General features: G+C 44.6%; 1 protein-coding gene across 1 annotated transcript in view; it reads left to right on the top strand.

The window, feature by feature from the left end:
* The window catches only part of LOC139569863 (integrin alpha-9-like), an 87693-nt gene that overhangs the window by 57713 nt on the left and 7333 nt on the right, over nt 1–22647 (top strand). Inside the window, exons 8-14 of the mRNA XM_071391188.1 lie at nt 9584–9670; nt 12326–12405; nt 16313–16396; nt 18106–18214; nt 18663–18770; nt 20740–20865; nt 21302–21421. Coding sequence (XP_071247289.1) covers nt 9584–9670; nt 12326–12405; nt 16313–16396; nt 18106–18214; nt 18663–18770; nt 20740–20865; nt 21302–21421 — 714 coding nt within the window. The remainder of the gene's footprint in view (nt 1–9583; nt 9671–12325; nt 12406–16312; nt 16397–18105; nt 18215–18662; nt 18771–20739; nt 20866–21301; nt 21422–22647) is intronic.

Consider the following 22647-nt stretch of genomic DNA (forward strand, 5'->3'; position numbering starts at 1 on the left):
ACCAGTTCACTCCCTATTGAATACTGTAACCAGTTCACTCCCTATTGAATACTGTAACCAGTTCACTCCCTATTGAATACTGTAACCAGTTCACTACCTATTGAATACTGTAACCAGTTCACTACCTATTGAATATTGTAACCAGTTCACTACCTATTGAATACTGTAACCAGTTCACTACCTATTGAATACTGTAACCAGTTCACTACCTATTGAATACTGTAACCAGTTCACTCCCTGTTGAATACTGTAACCAGTTCACTCCCTATTGAATACTGTAACCAGTTCACTACCTATTGAATACTGTAACCAGTTCACTACCTATTGAATACTGTAACCAGTTCACTCCCTATTGAATACTGTAACCAGTTCACTCCCTATTGAATGCTGTAACCAGTTCACTACCTATTGAATGCTGTAACCAGTTCACTCCCTATTGAATACTGTAACCAGTTCACTACCTATTGAATACTGTAACCAGTTCACTACCTATTGAATACTGTAACCAGTTCACTCCCTATTGAATACTGTAACCAGTTCACTCCCTATTGAATACTGTAACCAGTTCACTCCCTATTGAATGCTGTAACCAGTTCACTCCCTATTGAATACTGTAACCAGTTCACTCCCTATTGAATGCTGTAACCAGTTCACTCCCTATTGAATGCTGTAACCAGTTCACTCCCTATTGCATACTGTAACCAGTTCACTCCCTATTGAATGCTGTAACCAGTTCACTCCCTATTGAATACTGTAACCAGTTCACTCCCTATTGAATGCTGTAACCAGTTCACTCCCTATTGAATACTGTAACCAGTTCACTCCCTATTGAATACTGTAACCAGTTCACTCCCTATTGAATACTGTAACCAGTTCACTCCCTATTGAATACTGTAACCAGTTCACTCCCTATTGAACGCTGTAACCAGTTCACTCCCTATTGAATACTGTAACCAGTTCACTCCCTATTGAATACTGTAACCAGTTCACTCCCTGTTGAATACTGTAACCAGTTCACTCCCTATTGAATACTGTAACCAGTTCACTACCTATTGAATACTGTAACCAGTTCACTACCTATTGAATACTGTAACCAGTTCACTCCCTATTGAATACTGTAACCAGTTCACTCCCTATTGAATACTGTAACCAGTTCACTCCCTGTTGAATACTGTAACCAGTTCACTCCCTATTGAATACTGTAACCAGTTCACTACCTATTGAATACTGTAACCAGTTCACTACCTATTGAATACTGTAACCAGTTCACTCCCTATTGAATACTGTAACCAGTTCACTCCCTATTGAATACTGTAACCAGTTCACTCCCTATTGAATACTGTAACCAGTTCACTCCCTATTGAATACTGTAACCAGTTCACTCCCTATTGAATACTGTAACCAGTTCACTCCCTATTGAATACTGTAACCAGTTCACTCCCTATTGAATACTGTAACCAGTTCACTCCCTATTGAATACTGTAACCAGTTCACTCCCTAATGAATGATGTAACCAGTTCACTCCCTATTGAATACTGTAACCAGTTCACTCCCTATTGAATACTGTAACCAGTTCACTCCCTATTGAATACTGTAACCAGTTCACTACCTATTGAGTACTGTAACCAGTTCACTCCCTATTGAGTACTGTAACCAGTTCACTCCCTATTGAATACTGTAACCAGTTCACTCCCTATTGAATACTGTAACCAGTTCACTCCCTATTGAATACTGTAACCAGTTCACTCCCTATTGAATACTGTAACCAGTTCACTCCCTATTGAATACTGTAACCAGTTCACTCCCTAATGAATACTGTAACCAGTTCACTCCCTATTGAATACTGTAACCAGTTCACTCCCTATTGAATGCTGTAACCAGTTCACTCCCTAATGAATGATGTAACCAGTTCACTACCTATTGAATACTGTAACCAGTTCACTACCTATTGAATACTGTAACCAGTTCACTCCCTATTGAATACTGTAACCAGTTCACTCCCTATTGAATACTGTAACCAGTTCACTCCCTATTGAATACTGTAACCAGTTCACTCCCTATTGAATACTGTAACCAGTTCACTCCCTAATGAATGATGTAACCAGTTCACTCCCTATTGAATACTGTAACCAGTTCACTACCTATTGAATACTGTAACCAGTTCACTACCTATTGAATACTGTAACCAGTTCACTCCCTATTGAATACTGTAACCAGTTCACTCCCTATTGAATACTGTAACCAGTTCACTCCCTATTGAATACTGTAACCAGTTCACTCCCTATTGAATACTGTAACCAGTTCACTCCCTATTGAATACTGTAACCAGTTCACTCCCTATTGAATACTGTAACCAGTTCACTCCCTATTGAATACTGTAACCAGTTCACTCCCTATTGAATACTGTAACCAGTTCACTCCCTATTGAATACTGTAACCAGTTCACTCCCTATTGAATACTGTAACCAGTTCACTCCCTATTGAATACTGTAACCAGTTCACTCCCTATTGAATACTGTAACCAGTTCACTACCTATTGAATACTGTAACCAGTTCACTCCCTATTGAATACTGTAACCAGTTCACTACCTATTGAATACTGTAACCAGTTCACTCCCTATTGAATACTGTAACCAGTTCACTCCCTATTGAATACTGTAACCAGTTCACTCCCTATTGAATACTGTAACCAGTTCACTCCCTATTGAATACTGTAACCAGTTCACTCCCTATTGAATACTGTAACCAGTTCACTCCCTATTGAATACTGTAACCAGTTCACTCCCTAATGAATACTGTAACCAGTTCACTACCTATTGAATACTGTAACCAGTTCACTCCCTATTGAATACTGTAACCAGTTCACTCCCTATTGAATACTGTAACCAGTTCACTCGCTATTGAATACTGTAACCAGTTCACTCCCTATTGAATACTGTAACCAGTTCACTCCCTATTGAATACTGTAACCAGTTAACTCCCTATTGAATACTGTCACCAGTTCACTCCCTATTGAATACTGTCACCAGTTCACTCCCTATTGAATACTGTCACCAGTTCACTCCCTATTGAATACTGTCACCAGTTCACTCCCTATTGAATACTGTCACCAGTTCACTCCCTATTGAATACTGTCACCAGTTCACTCCCTATTGAATACTGTCACCAGTTCACTCCCTATTGAATACTGTCACCAGTTCACTCCCTATTGAATACTGTCACCAGTTCACTCCCTATTGAATACTGTAACCAGTTCACTCCCTATTGAATACTGTAACTAGTTCACTCCCTATTGAATGCTGTAACCAGTTCACTCCCTAATGAATGATGTAACCAGTTCACTACCTATTGAATACTGTAACCAGTTCACTACCTATTGAATACTGTAACCAGTTCACTCCCTATTGAATACTGTAACCAGTTCACTCCCTATTGAATACTGTAACCAGTTCACTCCCTATTGAATACTGTAACCAGTTCACTCCCTATTGAATACTGTAACCAGTTCACTCCCTAATGAATGATGTAACCAGTTCACTCCCTATTGAATACTGTAACCAGTTCACTACCTATTGAATACTGTAACCAGTTCACTACCTATTGAATACTGTAACCAGTTCACTCCCTATTGAATACTGTAACCAGTTCACTACCTATTGAATACTGTAACCAGTTCACTACCTATTGAATACTGTAACCAGTTCACTCCCTATTGAATACTGTAACCAGTTCACTCCCTATTGAATACTGTAACCAGTTCACTCCCTATTGAATACTGTAACCAGTTCACTCCCTATTGAATACTGTAACCAGTTCACTCCCTAATGAATGATGTAACCAGTTCACTCCCTATTGAATACTGTAACCAGTTCACTACCTATTGAATACTGTAACCAGTTCACTACCTATTGAATACTGTAACCAGTTCACTCCCTATTGAATACTGTAACCAGTTCACTACCTATTGAATACTGTAACCAGTTCACTACCTATTGAATACTGTAACCAGTTCACTCCCTATTGAATACTGTAACCAGTTCACTCCCTATTGAATACTGTAACCAGTTCACTCCCTATTGAATACTGTAACCAGTTCACTCCCTATTGAATACTGTAACCAGTTCACTCCCTATTGAATACTGTAACCAGTTCACTCCCTATTGAATACTGTAACCAGTTCACTCCCTATTGAATACTGTAACCAGTTCACTCCCTATTGAATACTGTAACCAGTTCACTCCCTATTGAATACTGTAACCAGTTCACTCCCTATTGAATACTGTAACCAGTTCACTACCTATTGAATACTGTAACCAGTTCACTCCCTATTGAATACTGTAACCAGTTCACTCCCTATTGAATACTGTAACCAGTTCACTCCCTATTGAATACTGTAACCAGTTCACTCCCTATTGAATACTGTAACCAGTTCACTCCCTATTGAATACTGTAACCAGTTCACTCCCTATTGAATACTGTAACCAGTTCACTCCCTATTGAATACTGTAACCAGTTCACTCCCTATTGAATACTGTAACCAGTTCACTCCCTAATGAATACTGTAACCAGTTCACTCCCTATTGAATACTGTAACCAGTTCACTCCCTATTGAATACTGTAACCAGTTCACTCCCTATTGAATACTGTAACCAGTTCACTCCCTATTGAATACTGTAACCAGTTCACTCCCTATTGAATACTGTAACCAGTTCACTCCCTATTGAATACTGTCACCAGTTCACTCCCTATTGAATACTGTCACCAGTTCACTCCCTATTGAATACTGTCACCAGTTCACTCCCTATTGAATACTGTCACCAGTTCACTCCCTATTGAATACTGTCACCAGTTCACTCCCTATTGAATACTGTCACCAGTTCACTCCCTATTGAATACTGTCACCAGTTCACTCCCTATTGAATACTGTCACCAGTTCACTCCCTATTGAATACTGTCACCAGTTCACTCCCTATTGAATACTGTCACCAGTTCACTCCCTATTGAATGCTGTAACCAGTTCACTCCCTATTGAATGCTGTAACCAGTTCACTCCCTATTGAATGCTGTAACCAGTTCACTCCCTATTGAATGCTGTAACCAGTTCACTCCCTATTGAATACTGTAACCAGTTCACTCCCTATTGAATACTGTAACCAGTTCACTCCCTATTGAATACTGTAACCAGTTCACTCCCTATTGAATACTGTAACCAGTTCACTCCCTATTGAATACTGTAACCAGTTCACTCCCTATTGAATGCTGTAACCAGTTCACTCCCTATTGAATGCTGTAACCAGTTCACTCCCTATTGAATGCTGTAACCAGTTCACTCCCTATTGAATACTGTAACCAGTTCACTCCCTATTGAATACTGTAACCAGTTCACTCCCTGTTGAATACTGTAACCAGTTCACTCCCTGTTGAATGCTGTAACCAGTTCACTACCTATTGAATACTGTAACCAGTTCACTCCCTATTGAATACTGTAACCAGTTCACTCCCTAATGAATACTGTAACCAGTTCACTCCCTATTGAATACTGTAACCAGTTCACTCCCTATTGAATACTGTAACCAGTTCACTCCCTATTGAATGCTGTAACCAGTTCACTCCCTATTGAATGATGTAACCAGTTCACTCCCTATTGAATGCTGTAACCAGTTCACTCCCTATTGAATGCTGTAACCAGTTCACTCCCTATTGAATGCTGTGGTGGCAGGTGGTTAGAGCGTTTGGCCAGTAACCAAAAGGTTGCTGGATTGTATCCCCGAGCTGACAAGGTAAAAATCTGTCGTTCTGTCCCTGAACAAGGCAACTAACCCACTGGTCCTCGTTAGGCCGTTATTGTAAATAAGAATTTGTTTGTAACTGACTAGCCTAGTTAAATAAAACATTTTTTTTACTGTTTCCAGTGAATTTAGGACTTTTCCAAACTGACAATAACAATAGTATTTTCAAAGATTAAAACCTGCATTAGGGTTCACTGCAGGCATAAATTAAGACATTTGTCAAAGTTGTGATGCGTCCTTCCTCCTCCTCACCCCCCCCACAAACGCACACATCATGTCTCACCCCCACAAACGCACACATCATGTCTCACCCCCACAAACGCACACATCATGTCTCACCCCCCCCCCCATACACACATCATGTCTCACCCCCACAAACACACACATCATGTCTCACCCCCACAAACACACACGTCATGTCTCACCCCCCCATACACACATCATGTCTCACCCCCCCATACACACATCATGTCTCACCCCCACAAACACACACGTCATGTCTCACCCCCACAAACACACACATCATGTCTCACCCCCCCATACACACATCATGTCTCACCCCCCGCAAACACATCATGTCTCCACCCCCACACACACATCATGTCTCCACCCCCCACACACACATCATGTCTCCATCAATCACACACACAATGTCTCCACCCCCCACACACATATCATGTCTCACCCCCCTGCACACACACATCATGTCTCACCCCCACAAACACACACATGATGTCTCACCCCCACAAACACACACGTCATGTCTCACCCCCCCATACACACATCATGTCTCACCCCCACAAACACACACGTCATGTCTCACCCCCACAAACACACACATCATGTCTCACCCCCCCATACACACATCATGTCTCACCCCCCGCACACACATCATGTCTCCACCCCCACACACACATCATGTCTCCACCCCCCACACACACATCATGTCTCCATCAATCACACACACAATGTCTCTACCCCCCACACACATATCATGTCTCACCCCCCTGCACACACATCATGTCTCACCCCCCCACACACATCATGTCTCACCCCCCCGCACACACATCATGTCTCCACCCCCCACACACACATCATGTCTCCATCAATCACACACACAATGTCTCCACCCCCCACACACATATCATGTCTCAACCCCCACACAAACATCATGTCTCACCCCCCTGCACACACATCATGTCTCACCCCCCCCACACACCCATCATGTCTCACCCCCCACACACACATCTCATCTCCCCACACACACACATCACGTCTCCACCCCCCACACACCCACGTCTCCACCCCCCACACACACACGTCTCATCTCCCCACACACACGTCTCATCACCCCTACACACATCATGTCTCACCCCCCCCGCACACACACACACACACAATGTTTATTTATTTATTTTTTATCTCACCTCTATTAAACCAGGTAGGCCAGTTGAGAACAAGTTCTCATTTACAACTGCGACCTGGCCAAGATAAAGCATAGCAGTGCGACAAAAACAACAACACAGAGTTACACATAAACAAACGTACAGTCAATAACACAATAGAAAAATATATGTACAGTGTGTTCAAATGTAGAAGAGTAGGGAGGTAATAAATAGGCCATAGAGGTGAAATAATTACAATTTACCATTAACACTGGAGTGATAGATGGGCAGATGATGACGTGCAAGTAGAGATACTGGGGTGCAAAAGAGCAAGAGGATAAATAACAATATGGGGATGAGGTAGTTGGGTGTGCTATTTACAGATTGGCTGTGTACAGGTACAGTGATAAGTAAGCTGCTCTGACAGCTGATGCTTAAAGTTAGAGAGGGAGATATGAGTCTCCAGCTTCAGAGATTTTTGCAATTCGTTCCAGTCATTGGCAGCAGAGAACTGGAAGGAAAGGCGGCCAAAGGAAGTGTTGGCTTTGGCCAGTGAAATGTCACAATATATACAGTTGATGTCGGAAGTTTACATACACCTTAACCAAATACATTTAAACTCAATTTTCCACAATTCCTGACATTTAATCCAAGTAAAAATTCCCTGTTTTAGGTCAGTTAGGATCACCACTTTATTTTAAGAATGTGAAATGTCAGAATAATAGAGGAGAGAATGATTTATTTAATATTTTATTTCTTTCATCACATTCCCAGTGGGTCAGAAGTTTACATACACTCAATTAGTATTTGGTAGCATTTCCTTTAAATTATTTAACTTGGGTCAAACGTTTCGGGTAGCCTTCCACAAGCTTCCCACAATAAGTTGGGTGAATTTTGGCCCATTCCTCCTGACAGAGCTGGTGTAACTGAGTCAGATTGTAGGCCTCCGTGCTTGCAAACGACTTTTCAGTTCTGCCCACAAATTTTCTATAGGATTGAGGTCAGGGCTTTGTGATGGCCACTCCAATACCTTGACTTTGTTGTCCTTAAGCCATTTTGCCACAACTTTGGAAGTATGCTTGGGGTCATTGTTCATTTGGAAGACCCATTTGCAACCAAGCTTTAACTTCCTGACTGATGTCTTAAGATGTTGCTTCAATATATCCACATACTTTTCCTACCTCATGATGCCATCTATTTTGTGAAGTGCACCAGTCCCTCATGCAGCAAAGCAGCCCCACAACATGATGCTTGAATCTCCAATTTAATCAAATTATGTCAATTAGCCTATCAGAAGCTTCTAAAGCCATGACATAATTTTCTGGAATTTCCCATGCTGTTTAAAGGCACAGTCAACTTAGTATAAGTAAACTTCTGACCCACTGGAATTGTGATACATAATGTCTCCCCCCCACAGACAGACAGACAGACAGACAGACAGACAGACACACACACACACACACACACACACACACACACACACACACACACACACACACACACACACACACACACACACACACACACACACACACACACACACACACACACATAATGTCTCCCCCCCACACACACACTTTGTCCCCCCCTGTACACACACACAGAAACAGCAGCCCCTTAGTGAACTCTCACTGTTTGGTTTCTTCCTCCTCTCAGGGTTAGTGTTTACACACACACCATTTGGGACACAGAAGTGTGTTCACTGGACATAGAGGTTGTCCTCCCTATTACTGTCCTGTCCCACAGAGAGATCTTTTTTTGTTTTGTTACTGTAGTCTTTTCCTTTCTGTTTCATGGAAGTCATTGTATGTTATTGCATCATCTAAAGACCATCGCCCAAGAACTGCCACATCCCTCCCTACTGTACATTGGTTTTGTTCAATTCTTCTTTTTTTTGTGTGTCTTTGAGATTCTACTTGTAATGAAAAGCGCTATATAGAATACATGTAGTGTTATTATTATTATTATTCGTAGTAGTAGTAGTACCTGCGTTGTGAACAAGATTTAAACTGGGTCATCATGAAGTAAATATGACATTTTCCTTAACTCATCTCTAGTCAGTAAACTGTATACACTGTGTTGTGATGCCATACTCTATCAGCACTGTTCATTGTTACATTTCTCTTAGATCCCCTCTCTCTGCTTCCACCATGGTTCTCTCTCTCTCTCTGCACACCCCCTGTTTGTGTTTCCCCTCCAACAAGTTATTTCTTTACAGGCACAGCTATATATTGTGAAGTGAGTATTTCACTGTGATCATATTTTATCTGTGCTGCCTCCACCTTGGTTCTCACTCTCTCTCTCTCTCTCTCTCTCTCTCTCTCTCTCTCTCTCTCTCTCTCTCTCTCTCTCTCTCTCTCTCTCTCTCTCTCCCCCATCCCTTCCTCCCTGTTTGTTTCTCTATTCAAGGAAGAGAAGGGTATTTCCTGTGGTCTTGTTGATTTAGACTTCCTCCAATGCAGCGTGGGATTACCCTTCATGAGAGCAAATACTAAGGTATGGCTCCTAACGGTCCTGGCAGAATGTTTATAAATATATGATTAAGGTATGGCTCTTAACGGTCCTGGCAGAATGTTTATAAATATATGATTAAGGTATGGCTCCTAACGGTCCTGGCAGAATGTTTCTAAATATATGATTAAGGTATGGCTCCTAACGGTCCTGGCAGAATGTTTATAAATATATGATTAAGGTATGGCTCCTAACGGTCCTGGCAGAATGTTTATAAATATATGATTAAGGTATGGCTCCTAACGGTCCTGGCAGAATGTTTATAAATATATGATTAAGGTATGGCTCCTAACGGTCCTGGCAGAATGTTTCTAAATATATGATTAAGGTATGGCTCCTAACGGTCATGGCAGAATGTTTATAAATATATGATTAAGGTATGGCTCCTAACGGTCCTGGCAGAATGTTTCTAAATATATGATTAAGGTATGGCTCCTAACGGTCCTGGCAGAATGTTTATAAATATATGATTAAGGTATGGCTCCTAACGGTCCTGGCAGAATGTTTATAAATATATGATTAAGGTATGGCTCCTAACGGTCATGGCAGAATGTTTATAAATATATGATTAAGGTATGGCTCCTAACGGTCCTGGCAGAATGTTTATAAATATATGATTAAGGTATGGCTCCTAACGGTCCTGGCAGAATGTTTATATATATATTACATGTTTTGTTGTTTCTACATTTACACTGAGTGGACAAAACATAAGGAACACCTTCCTAATATTGAGTTGCACCCCCTTTTGCCCGCAGAACAACCTCAACTTGTTGGGGGATGGACTCTACAAGGTGTCGAAAGCGTTCCACAAGGATGCTGGCCCATGTCGACTCCAATATTTCCAACAGTTGTGTTAAGTTGGCTGGATGTCCTTTGGGTGGTGGTCCATTCTTGATACACACAGGAAACTGTTGAGCGTGAAAAACCCAGCAGCGTTGCAGTTCTTGGCACTCTCAAACCGGTGCTCGTGGCACCTACTACCATACCCCGTTCAAAGGCACTTAAATCTTTTGTCTTGCTCATTCACCCTCTGAATGGCACAAATTAAATCACATTTTCTTGGTCACATACACATGCTTAGCAGATGTTAATGCGAGTTTATTGAAATGCTTGTGCTTCTAGTTCCGACAGTGCAGTAATATCTAACAAGTAATCTAAGAATTCCCCAACAACTACCTAATACAAACAAATCTAAAGGGAGGAATAAGAATATGTACATATATGGATGAGCGGCATAGGCATGGTGCAATAGATGATATAAGGTACAGTATATACATATGAGATGAGTAATGTGAGATATGTTAACATTATTAAAGTGGCATTGTTTAAAGTGACTAGTGATCCATTTATTAAAGTGGCCGGTGATATGAGTCTCTATGTAGGCAGCAGTCTCTCTGACTGCTGTTTAGCAGTCTGATGGCCTTGAGATAGAAGCTGTTTTTCAGTCTCTCGGTCCCATCTTTGATGCACCTATACTGAACTCGCCTTCTGGATGGTAGCGGGGTGAACAGGCAGTGCCGGATGGTTGTTGTCCTTAATGATCTTTTTGGCCTTCCTGTGACATGTAGGTGTGTAGTGCTGTAGGTGTCTTGGAGGGCAGGTAGTTTGCCCCCAGTGATGCGTTGTGCAGACCGCACCACCCTCTGGAGAGCCTTGCGGTTGAGGGCGGTGCAGTTGCCGTACCAGCCCGACAGGATGCTCTCGATTGTGCATCTGTAAAAGTTTGTCAGGGTTTCAGGTGACAAGCCACATTTCTTCAGCCTCCTGAGGTTCAGTTTGTCTGTGATGTGTACGCCGAGGTACTTAAAACCTTCAATCTTCTCCACTACTGTCCTTTTGATGTGGATAGGGGGGTGCTTGCTCCCTCTACTGTTTCCTGAAGTCCACGATCATCTCCTTTGTTTTGTTGACGTTGAGGGAGAGGTTGTTTTCCTGACACCACACTCCGAGTGCCCTCACCTCCTCCCTGTAGGCTGTCTTGTCATTGTTGGTAATCAAGCCCACTACTGTTGTGTCGTCTGCAAACTTGATGATTGAGTTGGAGGCGTGTATGGCCACACAGTCATGGGTGAACAGGGAGTACAGGAGGGGGTTGAGCACTCACCTTTGTGGGGCCCCAGTGTTGAGGGTCAGCGAAGTGGAGATGTTGTTTCCTACCTTCACCACCTGGGGGCGGCCCGTCAGAAAGTCCAGGACCCAATTGCACAGGGCGGGGTTGAGACCCAAGGCCTCCAGCTTAATGATGAGCTTGAAGAGTACTATGGTGCAAACAAATGATTTTGACAGGTACTTGATGTACATCATGTTATTTAACTAAAAGCTTTCCCCAACACTCCTCCTCTTTCCCCAACACTCCTCCTCTTTCCCCAACACTCCTCCTCTTCCCCCAACACTCCTCCTCTTTCCCCAACACTCCTCCTCTTTCCCCAACACTCCTCCTCTTCCCCCAACACTCCTCCTCTTTCCCCAACACTCCTCCTCTTTCCCCAACACTCCTCCTCTTCCCCCAACACTCCTCCTCTTTCCCCAACACTCCTCCTCTTCCCCCAACACTCCTCCTCTTTCCCCAACACTCCTTCTCTTTCCCCAACACTCCTTCTCTTTCCCCAACACTCCTCCTCTTTCCTTGTCTTTCCTCAGTATCATCTTGCAGTGATCTTCGACACAAGTCGGCTTTCAGGGGAAAATGAGACATTGCAGTTTTTAGTTCATGCAAAAAGGTACGTTGTGACATTATAAATTTAATACAAGGCAATGTTTTAGTGCAAGGTAAGCCTAAACCCAGACCATTTGTTGGTAATGAGAAGATGTATACACACTACATAGACTGGTAAAATATCTACCTTTAATTTGTACGCTTTGATAATCATGTTAGGTACTCAGATTAAAAGTCATCCACACAATTACAGGTTTGATTGGTACCCTTTCCAATCATGTCAGGTACTCAGAGTCGAGTGGAAGTCGATTCTGTTTGCTCACATTATCGTCTGTAATTGCATTTGCCTTGGACCTACACACTGTATGTACACAACTGACATCATTGTCTAGCCACTGGAAGTGCATGTCTTGTATGTTTGCCACTGAGCAGAGAGCAGTTCGTTTTGGCAGCCAGGCAGTAGGCTTCTGTCACATAAAACTGGGAGGGGGCTGCTGTCACACAAGACTGGGAAGGGGTCTGCCGTCACATTAGACTGCTGGGAGGGGTCTGCCATCACATTAGACTGCTGGGAGGGGTCTGCCGTCACATTAGACTACTGGGAGGGGTCTGCCGTCACATTAGACTACTGGGAGGGGTCTGCCGTCACATTAGACTGCTGGGAGGGGTCTGCCGTCACATTAGACTGCTGGGAGGGGTCTGCCGTCACATTAGACTACTGGGAGGGGTCTGCCGTCACATTAGACTGCTGGGAGGGGTCTGCCGTCACATTAGACTGCTGGGAGGGGTCTGCCGTCACATTAGACTACTGGGAGGGGTCTGCCGTCACATTAGACTACTGGGAGGGGTCTGCCGTCACATTAGACTGCTGGGAGGGGTCTGCCGTCACATTAGACTACTGGGAGGGGTCTGCCGTCACATTAGACTACTGGGAGGGGTCTGCCGTCACATTAGACTACTGGGAGGGGTCTGCCGTCACATTAGACTACTGGGAGGGGTCTGCCGTCACATTAGACTACTGGGAGGGGTCTGCCGTCACATTAGACTACTGGGAGGGGTCTGCCGTCACATTAGACTGCTGGGAGGGGTCTGCCGTCACATTAGACTGCTGGGAGGGGTCTGCCGTCACATTAGACTGCTGGGAGGGGTCTGCCGTCACATTAGACTGCTGGGAGGGGTCTGCCGTCACATTAGACTGCTGGGAGGGGTCTGCCGTCACATTAGACTGCTGGGAGGGGTCTGCCGTCACATTAGACTGCTGGGAGGGGTCTGCCGTCACATTAGACTGCTGGGAGGGGTCTGCCGTCACATTAGACTGCTGGGAGGGGTCTGCCGTCACATTAGACTGCTGGGAGGGGTCTGCCGTCACATTAGACTGCTGGGAGGGGTCTGCCGTCACATTAGACTGCTGGGAGGGGTCTGCCGTCACATTAGACTGCTGGGAGGGGTCTGCCGTCACATTAGACTGCTGGGAGGGGTCTGCCGTCACATTAGACTGCTGGGAGGGGTCTGCTGTCACATTAGACTGCTGGGAGGGGTCTGCTGTCACATTAGACTGCTGGGAGGGGTCTGCCGTCACATTAGACTGCTGGGAGGGGTCTGCCGTCACATTAGACTGCTGGGAGGGGTCTGCCGTCACATTAGACTGCTGGGAGGGGTCTGCCGTCACATTAGACTGCTGGGAGGGGTCTGCCGTCACATTAGACTACTGGGAGGGGTCTGCCGTCACATTAGACTGCTGGGAGGGGTCTGCCATCACATTAGACTACTGGGAGGGGTCTGCCGTCACATTAGACTGCTGGGAGGGGTCTGCCGTCACATTAGACTGCTGGGAGGGGTCTGCCGTCACATTACACGGAACCCAAACCGGCTGCGCGCGTGCGCCATCGTGCGCCATCGTGCATAAATGTATTTTGTCCCCCTACACCAAACGCAATCACGACACGCAGGTTTAAATATCAAAACAAACTCTGAACCAATTACATTAATTTGGGGACAGGTCGAAAAGCATTAAACATTTATGGCAATTTAGCTAGCTAGCGTGCACTTGCTACCTAATTTGCCCTATTTAGCTAGCTAGCTGTTGCAAGCTAATTTGTCCTTGGATATAAACATTGAGTTGTTATGAAATACACAAGGTCCTCTACTCCGACAATTAATCCACACATAAAACGGTCAACCGAATCGTTTCTAGTCATCTCTCCTCCTTCCAGGCTTTTTCTTCTTTGAACTTATATGGTGATTAGCATCTAAACCTTCATTGTATTACCACGATGACCGACAACACAGTTCGTCTTTCAATCACCCACGTGGGTATAACCAATGAGGAGATGGCACGTGGGTACCTGCTTCTATAAACCAATGAGGAGATGGGAGAGGCAGGACTTGCAGCGCGATCTGCATCACAAATAGAACTGACTTCTATTTTAGCCCTTGGCAAATCAGACGCTCATTGGCGCGCACGAGCAGTGTGCCAATAATTGAATAATATAGATATCTAAATTTATTTTGCAACGCGAGCGGTGTAGTCAGGGTATTAGACTGCTGGGAGGGGTCTGCCATCACATTAGACTGCTGGGAGGGGTCTGCCGTCACATTAGACTGCTGGGAGGGGTCTGCCGTCACATTAGACTGCTGGGAGGGGTCTGCCGTCACATTAGACTGCTGGGAGGGGTCTGCCGTCACATTAGACTACTGGGAGGGGTCTGCCATCACATTAGACTGCTGGGAGGGGTCTGCCGTCACATTAGACTGCTGGGAGGGGTCTGCTGTCACATTAGACTGCTGGGAGGGGTCTGCCGTCACATTAGACTGCTGGGAGGGGTCTGCCATCACATTAGACTGCTGGGAGGGGTCTGCTGTCACATTAGACTGCTGGGAGGGGTCTGCCGTCACATTAGACTACTGGGAGGGGTCTGCCGTCACATTAGACTGCTGGGAGGGGTCTGCCTAGACTGCTGGGAGGGGTCTGCCATCACATTAGACTGCTGGGAGGGGTCTGCCATCACATTAGACTGCTGGGAGGGGTCTGCCGTCACATTAGACTGCTGGGAGGGGTCTGCAGTCACATTAGACTGCTGGGAGGGGTCTGCCGTCACATTAGACTGCTGGGAGGGGTCTGCCGTCACATTAGACTGCTGGGAGGGGTCTGCCGTCACATTAGACTGCTGGGAGGGGTCTGCCGTCACATTAGACTGCTGGGAGGGGTCTGCCGTCACATTAGACTGCTGGGAGGGGTCTGCCATCACATTAGACTGCTGGGAGGGGTCTGCCGTCACATTAGACTGCTGGGAGGGGTCTGCCGTCACATTAGACTGCTGGGAGGGGTCTGCCGTCACATTAGACTGCTGGGAGGGGTCTGCAGTCACATTAGACTGCTGGGAGGGGTCTGCAGTCACATTAGACTGCTGGGAGGGGTCTGCCATCACATTAGACTGCTGGGAGGGGTCTGCCGTCACATTAGACTGCTGGGAGGGGTCTGCAGTCACATTAGACTGCTGGGAGGGGTCTGCAGTCACATTAGACTGCTGGGAGGGGTCTGCCGTCACATTAGACTGCTGGGAGGGGTCTGCCATCACATTAGACTGCTGGGAGGGGTCTGCTGTCACATTAGACTGCTGGGAGGGGTCTGCCGTCACATTAGACTGCTGGGAGGGGTCTGCCATCACATTAGACTACTGGGAGGGGTCTGCAGTCACATTAGACTGCTGGGAGGGGTCTCCTGTCAAAAGGATTGGGAGAGGGGAATAATTCCAAGTAGCCAGATTTGTATGGGAGTTAGCAGTGGAAAAATTATGAAGAACTTTTTCTTTAGACAGAAGAATTTAAGATTTAACTTTCTCTTTCATGTTGCTGTAGAGAAGACACAGCTTTGTACTTAAATCACTATTCTGTAAATTGGCATAGTTAATGTATTATTATCTACTATATGAACTATTTGTTAATTGCCTCCTATTGTTTTCTCATTGTAGTGCCAACCCTGAGCATAGGCTGTTGGACAACAAGTTGGATCTGTCTATCCCACTGGTCCATGAGGTGGACACAGCTATCACTGGGTAAGAGGACAACACATCTTTACTTTGTCTGCAATACACACTTACTGTAGACATACTGTAATACACACTTACTGTAGACATACTGTAATACACACTTACTGTAGACATACTGTAATACACACTTACTGTAGACATACTGTAATACACACTTACTGTAGACATACTGTAATACACACTTACTGTAGACATACTGTAATACACACTTACTGTAGACTTGCTGTAATACACACTTACTGTAGACATACTGTAATACACACTTACTGTAGACATACTGTTAAACACACTTACTGTAGACTTACTGTAATACACACTTACTGTAGACTTGCTGTAATACACACTTACTGTAGACATACTGTAATACACACTTACTGTTAACTTGCTGTAATACACACTTACTGTAGACATACTGTAATACACACTTACTGTAGACATACTGTAATACACTCTTACTGTAGACATACTGTAATACACACTTACTGTGGACATACTGTAATACACACTTACTGTAGACATACTGTAATACACACTTACTGTAGACTTAGGCCAAACACACCCAATCCCCATAATGTATTGGTAAATACTGTAGTCTCTGAACGTATGCTATCAGATGAAGTCACTAGACAGCACCATGTATTATTCAAATATACATTATCAAGCAGCATGGACAGGATGCTAAGATGGTTGGCTAGAATCAAGCTGAGAGACAGTTGCTTTTTATTTGAACTGTATCATGACTAATACAAACGGTCACATTAAGATGAAAGTCAAAACTAACACTCAATGTCTCTGGAAGTTTATGAGTCTGCCTGGTCTCTCCTTACTTGGTCCCTCCTTGCCTGGTCTCTCCTTACTTGGTCTCTCCTTGCCTGGTCTCTCCTTACTTGGTCTCTCCTTGCCTGGTCTCTCCTTACTTGGTCTCTCCTTGCCTGGTCTCTCCTTGCCCGGTCTCTCCTTGCCCGGTCCCTGCCTGGACTCGCCCTGCCTGCACTCGCCCTGCCTGGACTCGCCCTGCCTGGACTCGCCCTGCCTGGACTCGCCCTGCTTGGACTCGCCCTGCCTGGACTCGCCCTGCCTGGACTCGCCCTGCCTGGACTCGCCCTGCCTGGCCTCGCCCTGCTTGGACTCGCCCTGTTTGGACTCGCCCTGCCTGGACTCGCCCTGCCTGGTCTCTCCACCTCTGTTCTAAGCCTCTTGACAGATGAAAGACACCTGACAGAGCTGAGCTACATTATCAGACATCAGACAGCATTATCAGACAGCAGAGTAGAGCTGTAGCTGAGGTGTTTTATCAGATTGTAGATCTTTCCTTCGTCATTGGCTTTGATACTCTAATTCATTGGTTAGAGACAATCCAATCGCTGATGACTTTGTTTTGTACAACGCCCCTCGTGCCCCTACTCACCAAAAACGACTTCAATGATGGCTCAGACTAAAGTATGTAGCGATTGATAGAGCAGTGGAAGAAATTAGTGTGAGTCGTCAGGCTACTATTCTCACAGAACATGACAGCTTTCCTCTACCACAGGACTTGAAGAAAACATCTGGGGACACACCAGTCTTTAATCAGTCTCTCTAACAGTAAATTGATCTATAAAACATACAGACCTACAAAAACATGTTATACATTTGATTTGATATCCTAAAATAATGATCTTGGCATGAATCTGTTGGGGCTGTGCAATACCATATCACTTTCTATCTGTCTACAGTTTAGTGACTCCAACATCCTTTCTGTATGGGAACTCCATCGATGCCTCTCGCTTCATCCAGCTGGAGGACAAGGAGTGTAACTTCCAGCCTCTAAACTTCACCTTTCAGGTATTGTTGACACATGTACATCCGGCAATCCCCATTCAAGTCAATTATATTGATATGACTGTACCAGTAGCTCTACCTCATCTACCTCGTCAAAACATGCAGCATATTATTTTGGCTCCTTGTAAACATATCTCTCTATCGCTCTCTCTCTCTCACTACTCTCTCTCTCTCTCTCTCTCTCTCTCTCTCTCTCTCTCTCTCTCTCTCTCTCTCTCTCTCTCTCTCTCTCTCTCTCTCTCTACTCTCTCTTTCGCGCTCTCACACTACTCTCTCACTCTATTCTCTCTCTATCCCTGTCTCTCATCCACCTTTCTCTTTCTTTCTACCCCCCCACATTCTCTCTTACCTCAATCCTCTACCTCTCTTACCCCTGACCTTCTATTTCTCTCTACCCTTCACCATCTTTCTCTCCCTAATATTTCTCTCCATCTCTTTCATCGTCTTCCAGGTGATCAACAATGGCCCCAGCAGGTTACCTGGCTCCATAGTGGACATCAGGATCCCAAACCGACTGGCTGGCAATGGGGCCGACATGTTCCACATCATGGACACACAGGTGGGAACCTTCCAACAGCAGTTTATGAATCAAAGTCAATCAATCAGATTCATTTATAAGGTCCTTTTTACATTAGCAGTTGTCATCAGGTGCTTTTACATTAACCCGGCCTAGACCTCAAAGAGCCAGGAAAAACATCCTAGAAGGAAGATATCTAGACAGGAACCAGGCTCTGAGGGGAGACCAATGATAGCACATTATTTCCCTGTCCATATGTCCAACAGCAGTCTATCCACACTTTCCACCCATTCACCCAAACGTCAGTACCTCTGGCGTTGTTTAGGGGTTTATCCACCTACACACATCCACATTCTTTGTTGCCTTTATGCAACTGAAGTCTATCGCTCTTGTTTTCCTTCATAGCTGAGTGCTGTGGATCCACATTGGCAAACACTTTAATACTGTTAAAATGGCCTTCTTGTTTATCTATGTCTCTGGTCATGGAACACAGGACCTGTTAGAACAGTGCGAGGCACTATTTGATGATTTTTTTCGATAAATGGGAAAGAAGTGTTGATACAGCTATTACTGGCTGTGTGACCATTTAGTTTCACAACAACAGTTGCTCATTTAGGCACCCCCGGTAGGTGCTTTGTTGTCATAACCTCTGCACCGCTCCTTTCATATAGGTAGATCAGGGGGAGCTCAACCTTATAATTGTGTTGACTGTTTGAATGGGAGGATTGGAGCAGAGACTGTAGGGACATCAGACCGTATCCCACCCTGCATCCCCACATCTGGAATTACTTGGAGGGATCAGAGAGCTTGCACGGAACGAATGGGGGACTGGGGGAATGGGACACCTGCGGAGCATGCTACTATTCTATAACATCCCCAACGTAGATCTGGAGTCACTGAGATATGAAACTGGGGCCCTGGTCAAAAGGAGTGCACTAAACAGGGAATAGGGTGCCATTTGGGAAAAAGGCTATATCCCAAATGGCACTCTATTCCCTATTTGTATGGTATTCACTTGGAATCTGTTAACAATGGATATAAAGGAGTTAAACAGTAATTGGTAACAACCTGGTACCAAGTGGTGGGCTACACAATGATGCCAGAAATGACATGTTTCATGTACCATAAATCAGCTAATAGCAGGGTGCAGTTGTTATGAGGGTCAACTATCTTTCTTTCTCTCTCTCACACACTCTCTCTCGCTCTCTTTCTCTTGGTCTCTCTCTCTCACACACACACACAGACACAGACACACACACACAGGCAAAAGTAGTGCCCAATATAGGGAGTAGTGTACAATTTGGGACGCAGTCCTGACTTTCTCAGGCTGTGGATTGAAGCAACAAAGATGGTGAATCTCAAATATAAAATATTTGTTGTTGTCAAATATAAAATATATATTGTTTAACACTTTTTTGGTTACTACATTATTTCAAATGTGTTATGTCATAGTTTTGGTGTCTTCACTATTATTATACAATGTAGAAAATAGTAAAAATAAAGAAAAACCCTTGAATGAGTAGGTGTGTTCAAACCTTTGACTGGTATTGTGTATATATAAACACTCTAAACATCCTACCCGACGGCTCGGCGGCGTCAGCATGGTCCTAAAACACATTATTGCCTCGTTTTGTATCACATTCCTATGATAAAACTGTGAGGGACAAAAATGCAATTTCAGAATATGGGGGTGACGTGTTGTCCCGAGTGAAAGTTGTGCCCCTGCTTAAAACAAGTAAAAAACAAAAACGAATTGTGAAACCTTAAAAATTCTGAGAAATATATCAGTGGGTCTTAATAGTTAAATGATTGGTCTCTCTCAGGAGAGTCCTCTACTCACCTGTAGAATGTGTTGTTGAACATTCCTGAGATATTTATCTTTCCAACTCCCATCCTCCTCCTCCCATCCTCCTCTTCCCATCCTCCTCCTCCCTCCCACTCCTCCCATCCACCTCTTCCCATCCTCCCTGCCCTTTCTCATCTTCCTCCTCCTCTTCCTCTGTCTCCCCAGGTGGCGGAGGGGCGAGGAAACTGCACCCCTCACAGGAACCCCAAGCCCTGTTCCATCCCCCAGGACAGAGAGAGTATCTTCCACACCATCTTTGCCTTCTTCACCAAGTCTGGACGCAGGGTCCTGGTGAATAAACAGAGAGAGAGAGAGACCAAAAGAGAGAGAGTCTATACACTCACACACCCATGAACACACACAGCACAGGCACAGAGAGAGAGAGGCGTGTACATGCACCCATGAACACACACACACACACCTGAACTGTCCCAGTCTGTGGACTTTTAGGTTCAGTGAAAGTGTTTCCCTTGGAGATGTATCATGTGTGTGTTGTGTAGCATCTGTTCATCTCGCTCTGTCTTTCCTTCTTTCTCTCCTCTCTTTCTCTCTCTCTCTCTCCTTTCTCTTTCTCCCTCCTCTCTGTCTCTCTCAATCTCTTTCTCTCTCCTCTCTCTTTCTCTCCCCCCTCTTTCTCCCCCCCTCTTTCTCTCTCTTTCTTTCTCTCTCTCGCTTTCCCTCATTCTCTGTCTCTCTCTTCTCTCTCATCCCCCCTTCTCTCTAACAGGACTGTGACCGGCCAGGGAGAGCATGTTTAACCATCTCATGTACTCTGGGCTCCCAGTCCAAAGAGGAAGTTGTCAGTATAGATGTGAAACTTCTACTAAACACAGAGATACTGAAGAGGGTAAGTACATGGATATTAGTTGTTACATACACTACCGTTCAAAAGTTTGCCCATTATCAGCACTTCTGTGTTCCAATGGCACGTTGTGTTAGCTAATCCAAGTTTATCATTTTAAAAGGCCAATTGATCATTAGAAAACCCTTTTGCAATTATATTAGCACAGCTAAAAACTGTTCTGATTAAAGAAGCAATAAAACTAATTCAGTATCTGGAGCATTTGTGGGTTTGAACAGGCTCAAAATGGCCAGAAACAAAGAACTTTCTTCTGAAACTCGTCTTGTTCTGAGAAATGAAGGCTATTCCATGCGAGAAATTGCCAAGAAACTGAAGAGCTCGTACAATGCTGTGTACTACTCCCTTCACAGAACAGCGCAAACTGGCTGTAACCAGAATAGAAAGAGGAGTGGGAGGCCCCGGTGCACAACTGAGCAAGAGGACAAGTACGTTAGAGTGTCTAGTTTGAGAAACCGACACCTCACAAGTCTTCAACTGGCAGCTTCATTAAATAGTACCCACAAAACACCAGTCTCAATGTCAACAGTGAAGAGGCAACTCCAGGATGCTGGCCTTCTAGGCAGAGTTGCAAAGAAACAGCCATATTCAGACTGGCCAATAAAAAGAAAAGATTAAGATGGACAAAAGGACACAGACACTGGACAGAGGAAGATTGGGAAAAAATATTATGGACAGACAAATCTAAGTTTGAGTTGTTCGGATCACAAAGAGGAACATTTGTGAGACCCAGAAGAAATGAAGATGCTGGAGGAGACGCCATCTGTCAATCATGGTGGAGGCAATGTAATGGTCTGGGGTGCTTTGTTGGTGGTAATGTGGAAGATTTGTACAGGGTCAAAGGGATCTTGAAGAAGGACGGCTATCACTCCATTTTGCAACACCATACCCTGTGGACGGCGCCTAATTGGAGCCAATTCCCTCCTACAACAGGACAATGACCCAAAGCACAGCTCCAATCTATGCAATAACTAGTTAGGGAAGAAGCTGGAATTCTGTCTATAATGGAGTGGCCAGGACAGTCACCGGATCTCAACCCTATTGAGCTGTTGTGGGAGCAGTTTGACCGTATGGTACGTAAGAAGTGCCCATCAAGCCAATCCAACTTGTGGGAGGTGCTTCAGGAAGCATGGGGTGAAATCTCTTCAGATTACCTCAACAAATTGACAACTAGAATGCCAAAGGTCTGCAAGGCTGTAATTGGAGGATTCTTT

The sequence above is a fragment of the Salvelinus alpinus genome, chromosome 3, assembly GCF_045679555.1.
Source record: "Salvelinus alpinus chromosome 3, SLU_Salpinus.1, whole genome shotgun sequence".
Classification (NCBI taxonomy): domain Eukaryota; kingdom Metazoa; phylum Chordata; class Actinopteri; order Salmoniformes; family Salmonidae; genus Salvelinus; species Salvelinus alpinus.